The following is a 14,549-nucleotide window of genomic DNA, read 5'->3' on the forward strand; positions in this document are numbered from 1 at the left end:
GTTCGGCTACGTCTTCAAGTGCAATGAGCAGCACAATGGCGGCAGATGAGTAATTAGTTTGAGACGGATGGGATCCCAACTCACTTAAGGAATCAAAGGGGAGAATAGATGATGGATTGTGTGGGTGCCCTGCGATTGTTTATGTGTGAGTTTATGGGCGACAGAGGTACATGCCGACTATAATCACGTTACATAGGTCCGAGTGGGAGGGTGAATGCATTAGGCTATCTCCATTTTCAAATGTTGTGAATGGACTATGTGATGTTTAATGAAAGGAACTAAAGCTCACATCCAAAGTTATAATCAAGTTCATTTGCAATTAAAACACATTGACTCAGCATAAATTATAACTATTGGGACAAGGTGATTAACTCAAATTGAAAACAATATGTGCAAGGGCTCAGTAATTATACTTTTTTTTCATATGAAAGGGCCCATTTAACACTGTTTTCTGATCTGTTTTAATGTTGTTTCCTCATCTTAAACATGGAGTTGTGTTTTGTTTCATTCACACATGTTGAGCTCACAAATTCTGCAGTTTTTTTCTCAAATCGAAAACACTTTTTCCACCTTGTAATGCCATGAGGTAATACTGGAAATGCTCCAAACACCTTCATTAGACTCATTTGGATAATTCAGCCCTGAACTAAAGGTAAAAGGAGCTGTTAACTTGTAAACTACTGCTTCATGACATCACAAGGTAGAACAGTGCATTTTGAGCTTTGGAGCTGTAGATAGGCTAATAATACAGCACTACTCAAACTTGTGTGACACAAAACACCACTCCAGGTATGTTTTTGAGGAGGTACCAACATTATAACATGGGTTACAGCTCATAGGAGTCCATTTTGCATAATATAGGACCTTTAAATACAAAACCATCCAATATGTAATAGCCTTGATCACTCGTCAGTTCAAATATTATTTCCCATTCTAGGATTAGTTTCCCTTCAAGTGCAAAGCCATTATTTTTTTGAGAAAGATACAAAATGTATATTCGGTTTTATCTATAACATGACAAGCAACAGTCGCTGACCGATGAAGGCTAAAACTTGGGCATGTTGAGCACGTTGTGAAATAGCACAAAGCTAATTTAGCAAGTGTGTGGGAACAAGAGCACCAACTCCATCTGGTGAGAAATCCTGGTGCAAGTAAAGTGATTCTGAAGTGCAGAGCAGACAAGAGACATGGAATTTGGGCTCCACATAAAAGAGGGACCTGCAGGAGCACAGCTGGTCCACGGGCAGGTCTAATGTGGAGGGGAGGGTCCAGGGCAGGTGCAAAATGACACACTCATGCAAACACACCTGATGCTAGTCATGCTTCCAGTCTCAGAGCCAAGCTTGCATCTCTCCAGCTGACTGGCAACAATCTGACGTTCGGCTTCCAGCTCCCGGGTTAGACGTTCAAACTGCAGCTCCTACACAGAAAAAGGAAAAGTTAGTTGGAGTGCCATTATTTATAGCGTTTCTTGTTTCTGCAGAGTCAGTACAAAGATAAAACTTCACATCAACCATCCACTCTCACAAAGTGTTGACATGATTCAATTTTATGCTTGATTATAAGTAAAAAGCTTCATAATCAACATCCATTTTAAGACCACAAAGAGAATTTAAAAATCTCTCTCTTTCGACAATATATTATTTACTTCAATTTGAATCTTTACGTTGCTAGTATTTCTGATATATCAAAACAATTCTAAAATGATTCAGAAAGGTTAAATTTTCTATTTATTTCAGAAATTTTGGCATCAAATTGGCATCTAGTTTCGAAGTTATAGTATTGATCAGTATCTGGATAACTACTACATTACTTTGTTTCGAGCATTTCTACAAGTATCAAGTCTTAAAACAACAGGCTACTCAAATGAGGTAAATATGCAATGTAAATATGAAGACCGTTATGCATCTTTACTAATGTTGTACAGCTCTAATTACTGTTATTTTGCACATTTTTTGGCTGGCTGGTTCCTGACACATTTTAATTGTTGTGAAATGGACTGTGCAAGCTGTGGAGGGAGAGCATAGCAGATAAAGCGAGGTCTGCCACTTGCACACAGCAGACAGACAGACAGAGACATACACAGAGAGAACGAAGAAGATTCTGACACTGCAACACCAAACTAAAGCCGTCCAAATGTCAAACCTGTTTATGTGCAACCGAGATACTTCCAGAGACTTTATTTCTACAGACTCATGACAGAGAATGATGTGACTGACTGTGTAATCTTACTACAATACTTGGATTTTTGGCAAGCAAGAAAAAAATGACTTTACATCTTTAAATACAGTATATGTTTGCAGATGATCTTTCTGGGTATAATATCTACATTTTTAAAAATAGATATTATTTGTTTCAATCAATTAGATGGTTTTATTTATCCCAGAGGATGGTTGGTTAAAAGCTGAAATAAAAGGATTAAATGTTATTTTAAAGACCAAACTTGGAACTAAACCTTGACTAGAACAGGACTAAAACAAAGCCTATATCAAAACTAAATTTGTCTCAAACCAGGAACAGACCCTTAGTGGTAGAAAATGTATTCAAAGCTTGTGTTAACAGTTGTAGTAGTAAGTTAGTAGGCCTATTATTTTATACTTTAATAGAGACATCAGGTACTTTCACCAAGTTTCATGTCCATATCTATTAACTATCCCGTTGTTGTGTTTTGGTTGATTTTGCATGGATAATGACACAAAACAGATTCATGGACACAATCACAGGTGGGCTATGCAAATAAAATGTAGCATTCTTTTAAGATGTCTTCATGCTTAATTCATGCTGCGTGCTGTGTGAGGAATAACCACTAATTACTCGATGAGAAAACAAACCAGCAGCTGATTATAGCATTTCTATTTACTCTGCAGTAATTGCAGCTGAATAAACACCACTGGTTTTACCCAAATTACAAACAAAAAGAGAAATAAAGACTCGAGCTCCGTGAAGTATTTACTCAGTACTCAGTGAATTACACAGCTCGACTTTGAGAGCCATTACAATATCTAAAGGTAGAGCAATGAATAATACATTTCAACTTACATTGGAGTATTTGAGTGTGTATTTCTGAAACCCTTCCTATTTTAGCCACAAAGCTTCATGCACCACAGTTACTCAAAGTGCTCCATTAAAATCCCCATCTGATCCTGTTTCAGACAGTAGATACATTTACACGGCTTCTAAAACTCATATCTACAATAATCAGATCAGATTTTTGGTGCATGTTTACATGCACAAAAGAGTCCTGACCATCAGAAACATCTGGTGATCTGCACGAGTTAATCTTACAATCTGACAGTATTTGGAAGATTAGTTATATGTATATGTGTGTGTGTATATATATATATATATATATATATATATATATATATATATAAAATGTGCATTGCTCATGGCATGTGCAAATGAAGTTGCACATGCCATGAGCACAGTGTGTGTATATATATATATATATATATATATATATATATATATATATATAAAATGTGCATTGCTCATGGCATGTGCAAATGAAGTTGCATTGATTCTTGGCCTGGCCGTGTGGTTTCCATATTCACAGGACAACAATGTGGAGCAAAAGATGCATACAGGTCAGTGCACATATAGACCAACAACACCATGACGCTTATATAAAGCAGCTGACCTCAAAGTGCCTTGTGTTTCTACATAAAGCACAGATAATGCACAAGAGAGAGGCAGAAGGGAAAAGTGCTAAATGCGGAGGAATACTTTAAAGTAGTAATGTGGAGTATGTGACAAATGTAACTGTCATATATAAAGTGCAGCAATTAGAGGCAGCAACTGGAGCATATGCAGACACAGCTATTTCTTTTTAGAATCACTTTACAAAAGACTAAAAAGAAATAAAATATCCACAACTATGAACAAAAATGAACATATTTGGTGAGCCACTGGTCTCTACCTCCCACAAGGTAAAGTGCAAGAGGTACAATTAAACACATTTTAATCAAGATTGAGATTCAGTCATATAGTTATCAATGATATAAATTTCAGAGAGAATTTTTGATGCGAATTTTTTTTCTCTCTCTTGTATCCGTCATCTCTAAGTTCAAGGTTAAATTCCATTGAGCCATAAAACTCTGCACAAGAACCTACAAAAACACCCATTTGCAGTTGTGTTCATCTCAAAATGGTAGAATCACTTGAAACACAGCAAGATGCAACACTTTTGAAGTCCTTAACATCCTTTAAAGAATTTAACTTATACATTTACAGTCTACAATCGAAAAATCCATTGAGCGTCCAAAACCAGTCATTGTTTTTGGAATTGTTTTTGGAAGTACATCAGAACCTCCCAATCTGCTCGCGTAGAAGGCTCTGTACGAGACATAAAGCTGGTTTGTTGTTTTGCTCTTGCAGCCTGAACGGTCCTTGCATCTGTAAGCGATCTGACTAACTATCTTTGCTTGTGAGCTCTCAGATTGTTCAACTTCCCTGAAAAATACAGACACAAAAGCCTTTTTGCTCTCGCCCCTGTAGCTCCCTCCAATTCTGTCTGACAGCCCGACACCTGTTACTGCAGTCTCCGGGGACCGTGATGGCGAGAAATTGTGGAAAAGTACCACAAAAAAGGAGACGAAATTTTGTTTCGCCTGAGAGGAGACACAGTTGGACATACCTTCACATGGACCATACTTCATTGCAAACACGCCAGCAGACTGAATATCCTTGCTTTTTCTGTGCTCCCCCCTGGACAAAAACAAGCTTGGTAGTTCCTGGGTGGAAAACTCATCTATCCTGTGTTGGGGACTGCAAGAAAGACTACAAGTGTCATTTGAGCTGGCTGCAAGTCCCTATGTCTCACTCTCTCTCTCCTTTGGGGCACACACACACCGAGTTCAACCAGGCACAAAAGTCGCCATGGCAACGCTGCATTTAGAGCCCCGTGGCATTATGTATGCAACGTTGCATCACAATGGGCCCTCCCACCACACCGGGCCAGCCCTGCCAAAAAAGCCCGCCGCTCTCTCACCTCTCCCCTCACTCACTCGCTCACTTGCTCGCCCGCTCACTCTCTGTCCAGGCCATCTGAACCCCTCCCCCCTCCTCCCTCCTGATGCACCACTAAGAAGAGGGGGGGGCAAGGGAAGAAAAGATGCTCTCAAGAGTAACAGGCTAGCAGGCATTCCTATACATAGATATAAAAGTACATGGAAATACTACTACTAAACTACTGCTCCAGATAAATGTGTTCAGTGATTTAAAGTTGACTTTGCATACATTTAAATCAGATGCCCTTTCCGATACAATCCTCTGTTCTTGTTTATTAAGCTGGATTCAAACTCATTACCACGCTGTTTGTATTTACAGTTAAAGGTGCGCTATGTAACTTTTTGGTGGAGAGTATGCGATCTGTAGGTCTTTAGGAGATGATATCGCTTTGCCTGTTAAAGTTCCACAGTATGGCCTTAAACATGTCCAATTTAAACACTTAATGAACCTTTAAATACTGCGGTTAAGAGTTAGTAGACTACTTTTTCCACACCAAAACAAGCTCAACAATTGCAAAAAGTTTTGTTCTTGATTTATATGAGAGTACATAGCCTGAATAAATCTTTTGGAAAATTAACTGCTTGTCTTATAGAATTCTATGACCTTTAAGCAATCCCCAACCAATTTTATAGCATACAAATGTGAAACGGAGCTCCCGTCTTTAGAACATATTCTTCATCAGGACTAATCCTCTAAAGACTTTCAAATTCACAAATGATTCTGATTAGGGACCTCTTCTGAAAGATAAAGGTTTGTTTCATCAGTTAAAAAGGTGGTCTAGTGGACAGGCTAAATCCTTTCCAACTTGAAATGCATCATTACTATGCACAGTCACACTAGCGTCTGCCAGCACATATAATACAGCAGTAGTTAACCCTTAGGGATGTTCTATAGCTTGATATGAGAAGAATTGAGTCAAAAACCAGTACGCTGCATCTAACTAGCTGTTTTGGACGACAGGCCCAGCACAGCGTGAGATGTTTTTCAAATTAGACTCCTGTTGTAAAATCAAAACAAGCCTCCACACAGCATACTAAATCCCCATTTCTTACCCAGATGCAGTCTAATTGAAGCTCCATGGTGTCTGCACTGTTCCACAATTCAGAATAATGCAATCCAGTTTCCTCTTACGTTTTCCTTTATTTCTCACTATAGACTGGACCAGTAGAAATATAGTGCACATGCAAACATCAGCTAATGCAAATTTCTAATGCAAATCTGGCCTGGCTGAGAGTAAGTTGGACCATAGTCACTGACCACATGATTCATCAGCATAAGTGGGTCAACAAGCTGTGATCGGAGCAAACTAAAAACAGATCAGGTCAAGACAAGTCTCTAAAATTGGACAAAGTATTTGAGTTTCTTTGGACTAATTTGGGTTTATTATATTATGACACAAACTGAACAACAGAAATAGTGGATGGGGTAAAAGTGTCTGCGCTTGAGTAGGCCTGTCATGATAAATACTATATCGACTTATGGTTAAATACATGAAAGCTGCATCAACATAGTTTGTGGCTAAATGATATTGGAGCAGTGGGGGGTAGAAATTCTGTCATTTATTGCAGCTTAGGTTTTTTAATGGTACTTTTATTTAAAAATAGGTTTACTGGGATTATCCTGCATTACTGTACTGTGTTAGTGACCTAAAGTAGTTTCAGTATTATTGTTTATAGCAAAATGTCTCTCTGTAGCGATATATCGTGCTTCAAAAGACAGGTATACGCTTGAGCAGACAGCTGCGCTGAACAGAAAAACTGAATTACAATATGATGAAATCACAAAAATGGCAGATTGTCACAGGGATGTGATTTTTATCGTCATATCACTCAGCCTTAGCAATGGTCCTATCTCATAATGATAAGGAAATTGCATTCAGACTGCAACTGAAACACAAGACTTTGATCTGAATGAGTGGATCTTAACTGTTATTCTACTGCTTTCCCTCAAACACGCACACAAACACACACATTTGAGCAGGTTCCGTTAGTCCCCTCACCACAGGATGACTTTTCTTCTAAATCATTCTCGGCCTAAAATAATAACCGAAGCCACTAACTCAAAGCCTCAGAGCCGCGCTGACATTTTCTGATCCAGCCGTCCCCAAAACTAAATGCCACACGGAGACCACAGGGCACAATTAGACTGCTTTACAGTGAGGAATCACAGGACGCTGCTATAAAACGCTACAGGACAATCTCTTTCATTCTCCCATCTCACTGCCCACCACTGGCCCATACTGACACTTATTCTACCTTACTAATTGCACTAATGGGTATTTCTGGATGTTTCTGATAGCTGGTGAAAGCACAATCCCTCTCCATCTTTCTTCCTCGTGTCTGCAGTAATGGCAGCAGATTAGCAGTGAATCTTGGCTAATGCAATCAGTCGACAAGCACTTGATTGTCAGAGCCGCTCATTAAGGCATAGTTAATTGTTGTCCTCGCGCCGTTAAGGATGAAAAAGCTATGATTAAGTGCAAGCATACCGCGCACTGATGGGTCCAGGAGGTATGGCGGTGACGAGGCATTGGAGAATACGATGGTGTAAATGGTATTAATCTAATCATGTAGAATGCGCTGCCTTTTGAAACAGCATTTTTATGTCATTTATATCACTGTAACTAATACCATTATAAGCTGTCAACACTGATCACTTTCCACTAAGTTGGTAGAACAAACATGAACATGAGTCAGGGAATGTGACCAGGGTGAAAGGGTCGTCTTAAATAAGCATGGCAAATGTAGCAAGTAAATTGTTTGGTTTAGCTGAGAAATATATACGGGAGCATGATGGTACAAATCCTTCCTTTTGAGCCCTTATAAATATACAATTTTTGTAGAATTTTGGACTTTAATCTATAACAAAAGTCTATAAACAAGGTCTCGATACCTTGACATATGCATCCAATCCTCCATAGAATACGTGAAGGTTCTATAATAGAGTTATGTTTTGTTTCATTCATACATGTTTGAGTAATCTTGGTTTATTATTCTGTCTGCATCTCCAAAGCTCAAAATGCTCTGTTCCACCTTGTGATGTCATGTAGTGGTAGTTTTCAAATTAACAGGTGCCTCTTACATTTTGTTCAGTAGAGATTTACAGTTCCATGGCTAAAATCATCCAAATGATTCTACTGAAGGTGTATTGAGTACTTCTATATATATACTATATTCCCACATGACATCACAAGGGGGAGAGGAGTGTTTTCCGTTTAAGAGAAGAACTCCGCCTAAATGTGCAGGGTTTGCGTGTTAAATGTGTGAATGAAACAAAACATTGCTGCGGGTATGTTTTTGATGTGGAAACAACATTATGACACAAAATAGCGTAATATGGGCCCTTTAAAAATCTTTCTCAGTATAACAGATATTTGAAAAGACAGAAGCCTGAGGAGAAAGAAGACGGAAAAGCCATCTTTGACATAAAAAAATCTTATAACACAGAGCAGAGAAGGAGAAACAGACTGAAGAGATTTGATACTCTTAAGTGTTTATCCTCAGTCAGACAGATTTGTGTTGTACTTGTGTACTGTATGTACAGCTGTATTTAAGCTTTAAATCTGAGTGCCAGGATGTACACATGTCCCAAGACTACAATATCAGAAGCCTGCTTAGTGCCTATAGTGAGCTATCAGCACAGAATTACTACTATCGCTATAGAGGTTCTTAAAGACATCATTTTATCTATTTCTCACCTAATTCATTAAAGTGCATGCCTGGGATCCAGAATACACACTTCGGTAACACTTTAAAATACGGTCCGGGACTTACCAGTACTTACGGTGGTAGTTAGTAGATACTTGACTGGTAGTTACGGTGGTACTTACAGTGGTAGTTTGTGGTACTTACAGTGGTACCTATAGTGGTACTTACAGTGGTACTTACAGTGGTACTTACAGTGGTACTTACAGTGGTAGTTTGTGGTACTTACAGCGGTACTTATAGTGGTACTTATAGTGGTACTTATAGTGGTACTTATAGTGGTACTTACAGTGGTACTTACAGTGGTACTTATAGTGGTACCAGAAGTGATACTTAGACTAATAACTACTGGTACTAGTACTGGTACTTACTGCAAAATCATATGAAGTGAATGGTATTAAAGAATATGGTGTTATTAGGCATATGAATCTTTGATTTCATTATACGTTCATAGAAAATACACAAGACAAAACACTGTGAAAACACAAACACTTTATTATGACAAATTTCACATTAATACGACAATCAGATTTAAAAGAAATTTCCAATAATGACAATAACAAATAAATGACACGTTTTAAATGAACATGACAGTGATACATACTGTAAAATATCAATACTTTAACTGCTATTTTAAAGCGAGACATTATGGTACTTGCACTATTAATTAGAGGTACTTACTGTAGTTTATACTGGTAATTACTAGTACTTTCCGTGGTACTTACTGCTGTATGTTCTGGTAATTACCATAGTAACTATTATGGTAATTACCAGTACATACAGCAGTAAGTACCACGGAAAGTACTAGTAATTACCAGTATAAATAGTATTACTAGTACTTTCCGTGGTACTTACTGCTGTATGTACTGGTAATTACCATAGTAACTATTATGGTAATTACCAGTACATACAGCAGTAAGTACCACGGAAAGTACTAGTAATTACCAGTATAAACTACAGTAAGTACCAGTAATTAATAGTGCAAGTACCATAATGTCTCGCTTTAAAATAGCAGTTAAAGTATTGATATTTTACAGTATGTATCACTGTCATGTTCATTTAAAACATGTCATTTATTTGTTATTGTCATTATTGGAAGTTTCTTTTCAGTCTGATTGTCGTATTAATGTGAAATTTGTCATAATAAAGTGTTTGTGTTTTCACAGTGTTTTGTCTTGTGTATTTTCTATGAACGTATAATGAAATCAAAGATTCATATGCCTAATAACACCATATTCTTTAATACCATTCACTTCATATGATTTTGCAGTAAGTACCAGTACTAGTACCAGTAGTTATTAGTCTAAGTATCACTTCTGGTACCACTATAAGTACCACTGTAAGTACCACTGTAAGTACCACTGTAAGTACCACAAACTACCACTGTAAGTACCACTATAAGTACCGCTGTAAGTACCACAAACTACCACTGTAAGTACCACTATAAGTACCACTGTAAGTACCACTATAAGTACCACTGTAAGTACCACAAACTACCACTGTAAGTACCACCGTAACTACCAGTCAAGTATCTACTAACTACCACCGTAAGTCCCGGACCGTATTTTAAAGTGTTACCCACACTTCTTCAATACTTTATGAAGATGTGAGTCTGGTCACCGGTGAATCTCCACTGCTTTTGGATGGGGTGATTGACAGGTAGATCAGCCATTCAGGGACACGCATGGTCGGAAAAAATAAAGGGAAAAAAATTCACAGGGTGTTGAAAAACATGGCCAATTTCTGTAGAATCAATGAGCAAAGCACTAAACTCTGTTAATCTGAGATGAGATAAATTAGATTTTATTTGTAAATCATTGGTGTCCAGTCAGCTCCTTTGTTTCACATGTGTCACTTAAAAAGAAAAAAAAAAATCTGATTGCACTGGCCGATTTTCTTGTTTTGTCTGATTTTTCCTGTTGTTTGATTTTCCTGTTTGTTCTTGTGTGTAGGCAGCATGGTGAGTGGCAACACTCATGCCTCACAGCAAGAAGGTTTGGTTCGACCCCCGGGTCGCCCAGGCCTTTCTGTGTGGAGTTTTGCATGTTTCTCCCCATGTCTGGATGGGTTTCCTCCGGGTACTCCGGTTTCCCCCATCAACCAAAACATGAACGTCCTTCGAGACAACTGTTGTTGTGATTTTGGGCGTTACAAAAATAAAATGAATTGAATTGAATTGAATTTTGACCGGACTTGAGACGCAACGGAGGACATGGAGACCAAACTGATATCAATCTGTATAAAAAAGAGAGATACCATTCTGGATTTACCAGGCAACTAAAGTACAGGTTGCAATAAAAGTCTGCACACAGTCAAAAATCTGCATAAGAATACCGGGCAATAAAAAGGTGAAAGGAGACAATTTGTGTTTGCAATTAGTGTACACATGTAAATTAGATCAGTGGTAGAAATAATATACATCATTACTAACCCAGTCATGGCATGAGAAGGCCTTTAAATCACTTTCTTAAACATAATATGTCGAATAATATAAACCATGTGTAATTTCAGAATACAAAATAGAAACAAAAAATTAAATATTCATTAAAAATCTTTCTACTGTTTTAACTTTCTGGACTTTTAATCAAGCTGATATAATCTGCCTGTCCCCACAGAGTCAGATCAGAGAGAACATGAAGCAAAACTGGACTGTTTTGCCAGGTTCAGGTTTTGTGTCTCATGACTGTATTTCCACTCTCTGTTTATGCACTGAACCACTTTGAGGGCTGGATCCGGGCCAGCACTGCCAGAGGTCCAACTGGAACTCAAAGGTACAACAATATTAGCCCTACTGAGGTACCTTATGACAATTGAAGATATTATATAATTATTCATGTATATGAACAAGGCTTATATGATTTGATTAGATTAAACAAATCATGATTCATTTAATATGTGTTTTATGCTTGTTCATGTGATCCAGAGCTTTAAGACTGAATCATTTTGGCCAGTATGTACGCTGCCCATTGCCCATACACTGCCTACATGGTTCAGAAAAGGCTGCAAAATGAATGATGAACTGGATTCTTGTTGAAGGACACAAACTATTCAGAGAGGTCAGGTCATAACCATTCATGCACTCAAAAGAATGAGAGAAAATGGCAAAAAGAGACATGTGCAATTAAAAAGTACCTTGACCTATGACCTTTACAATACAACAGTCCAAGAGCTGGGAAAAAAATAAAATAAAAACACCAAATATAATACAGTAATTCATACTTTTGACCGGCTCAATAAAAAATATTCACTATTGTCATTCAAGCAGAGGACCATTACATAGACCTATATACTCAATATTGAAAAAACCCTTTAGGTACCACTTAATAATGTTTATCGCAATATTTCTTTGTGACAATTCAAAATATGTTATCGTGACAGTTCTACAGAATCCTTCAGACTTAGTAACTACTTAATCAAGACATTAACAGCTGGGGTATAAGTAGTTACAAAGCCTGAATCATTCTTGATAAACTATTTGCTCATTATGTATTAAGATTTTGTTCATGTTTTATTATGGCTATTCACTTTATTTCAGAATTTGCCATAGGCGCCGTCATTCAGGTTGTATTATTTTGCATGGGGCTGCTGATCTTGACAGGAAATAAGTTCTACATGGACTACAAACCTGTTTTAAAGCCTCCCAGAGAATCGGTGCATTGTTAACTTCTTGGTGCACATGAACACTGAACATTTTACACAAATAAACCTACTTTTATATCGTATTTTAGCAGCGAAACATCTCCAAATTCTCCATTTAACCAGAAGTGCCACCACAAATAAAGCATGGTTTGGAGCATTTAGAAGCAAAAGTGGGAGGGGAGGAATAAGGTCAAAACAAGCCAAGTTATTATAAAGTGTTACTACTTTTGTTGCCATGTAGTACGGCTCTTTGTCAAAACCTCCAGTACTTTTGCTCTGACTGTCACCCATCCATTCCCCGTGCAATAGAGTGAGCTGCCTCGGCGTTTGATTTACGACACTGATAGTCGGTTAGCTCGCTCTGAACAGCACCGGGCGGTATACAGTAGGTGTGTATGGGGTCATTAACTCCAGTTCACCCACATTAAGTCTAGCAGTCAGCCACTCCACTGATCACACTCACAGGCCTATAGACCAGCCCCGCTCCAGACGATGAATGGAACGCACTCGTCATTAAAGCTGCTAATTACATCTGCGTTTCATGATACGTGGTGCCTCTCTAAATGGTTTATGTTCAGGTTGACAGAGGGAGCAATGAAAGTGGGTGTAGATCATAAATAAAGTATGTGGCTGGCGTTAATAAGACAAACGTGAATGGGTCAACAGATACAGATAAAGAGTGATAGAAGGAGGTGGTACTGTGTATTTGATATGGTATTGGTATTGGTTTTAGTGCGTTAGTTTGATCATACACTTAAGTGGCTTGTCTTTCTCTGTGCAAATATACTGCTGCTGAGCCATAGACTGTATATATATAAACGGGCATAGCTAACCTGTTCTCATGGGCACGCTTACGGCTCCATCGACTCTGACTCCAATTCACTTTACATTCAAAAACTGTTGCTACTTTTTCCGTAAATGCTGCTGTCAGACAGTCATTGGTCTTAAAATGTTCATATTAACCCACTCTATACAATCCTGGTATTTTTTTCCTCTACTGTGTCCGTAAATCAGGATATGAACATTAATAAGAAACAAATCAGCTGCCAGAGGTTGCTCCAACTAGTGTTAGCAACAGATTTGATTGACAGTTTCTGCCCCCTTGCCAAATCAGCAGTGTGGGCGGGAAGAGGGGTTACTCTCAAGAGCCTTTTTACTGATTTTCTCTTTGGTTGCTATGACTCCAAATTCGCCTGTATAACCCCTAGCCTCGATGAGCTTCATGTGACTGGAGCCGAACGCAATTGGGTGACATCATGCTCCCTCCGTCCGATTCTTTATACGTCTATGTGCTGAAGAGTTAAAATCCTCTACACTTCTAAACCTCTCAGTACATTGTCCATGAGATCTATGTTATATCTAATCCCTCAGTCGTTCAGGCAGGTTCCATAGTGGTATAGCACAGTTTTTATACTTGTTCTGATACAGCTCAAGATCATTCTAAAGTTATTCAGGAAAGGTTCATTCCGTCCTGTGAATGCGACTTTTCGATACCCCCTCAAATGAGTATCTAGTTTCAAGTCAGTATCTGATTTTCTAAGCTTTTCCCAACCCTAGAATAGCATCACTTCATGTTTTCCCAGCCTCTATTAGTTTAATACTTACAAAAGCTTCCTGTAACAGCGCTGCTACCAAATAACATCACCACAATGTGTTATTTTGACATGTTATGCCCCTAAGCTTTGTTAATGTTAAGACAGCGTGCAAGGGGATAAAACACATAACCCAAACTGTTTTTACTGTCTACTTTTCTCCCACAAGCGCAGAACATAACCAAAGAGTAAAGAGGAGGGAGACTGCTAAATGCCAACACATGCAACCCCTCCCTATATCAAGTAATCACATATTCCCCTTCTTCTTTGAATAAAAAGTAAAAGTAAATAAATATTTCATCCACTGTGAAGCTAGTCTGTATAAATGTCTCACTGGGAAAAACTATTTTGGGTGATTTAATGAGTTAGCCTAGCCGGTGCTAAACAAATTTCAATTAATGCTTAATAAACAACATTAGTGGAGCTGCAGGAAGTGTGGGAGGATGGGCTGTATAGAACCCATTATTACCGCGGAGAGGATAAGACAAAGAATATAGCGCATAATTTGCCCTATAGCGCAATTAACAGGAAACGATTGCATTCAAGATACGGAGATATGCATTTCCTTTATGTTTTGACACCATTTACAAGTAGGGCAACTTTG

At 38.3% G+C, this 14,549-nt stretch overlaps 1 protein-coding gene across 5 annotated transcripts in view; it reads right to left on the reverse strand.

The window, feature by feature from the left end:
* Positions 1 to 14,549, reverse strand: part of ctnnd2b (catenin (cadherin-associated protein), delta 2b) — a 132,422-nt gene that overhangs the window by 79,530 nt on the left and 38,343 nt on the right. For 4 of the 5 annotated variants that reach the window (XM_055228278.1, XM_055228275.1, XM_055228276.1 and 1 more), the window contains exon 3: positions 1,308 to 1,420. In XM_055228278.1, the coding sequence (XP_055084253.1) occupies positions 1,308 to 1,420 (113 nt within the window). Of the gene's footprint in view, positions 1 to 1,307; positions 1,421 to 4,636; positions 4,701 to 14,549 lie in introns of those variants that run through there. The other variant, XM_055228277.1, reaches the window with a different exon arrangement.

Source organism: Periophthalmus magnuspinnatus, chromosome 17, assembly GCF_009829125.3.
Source record: "Periophthalmus magnuspinnatus isolate fPerMag1 chromosome 17, fPerMag1.2.pri, whole genome shotgun sequence".
Taxonomy (NCBI): Eukaryota; Metazoa; Chordata; class Actinopteri; order Gobiiformes; family Gobiidae; genus Periophthalmus; species Periophthalmus magnuspinnatus.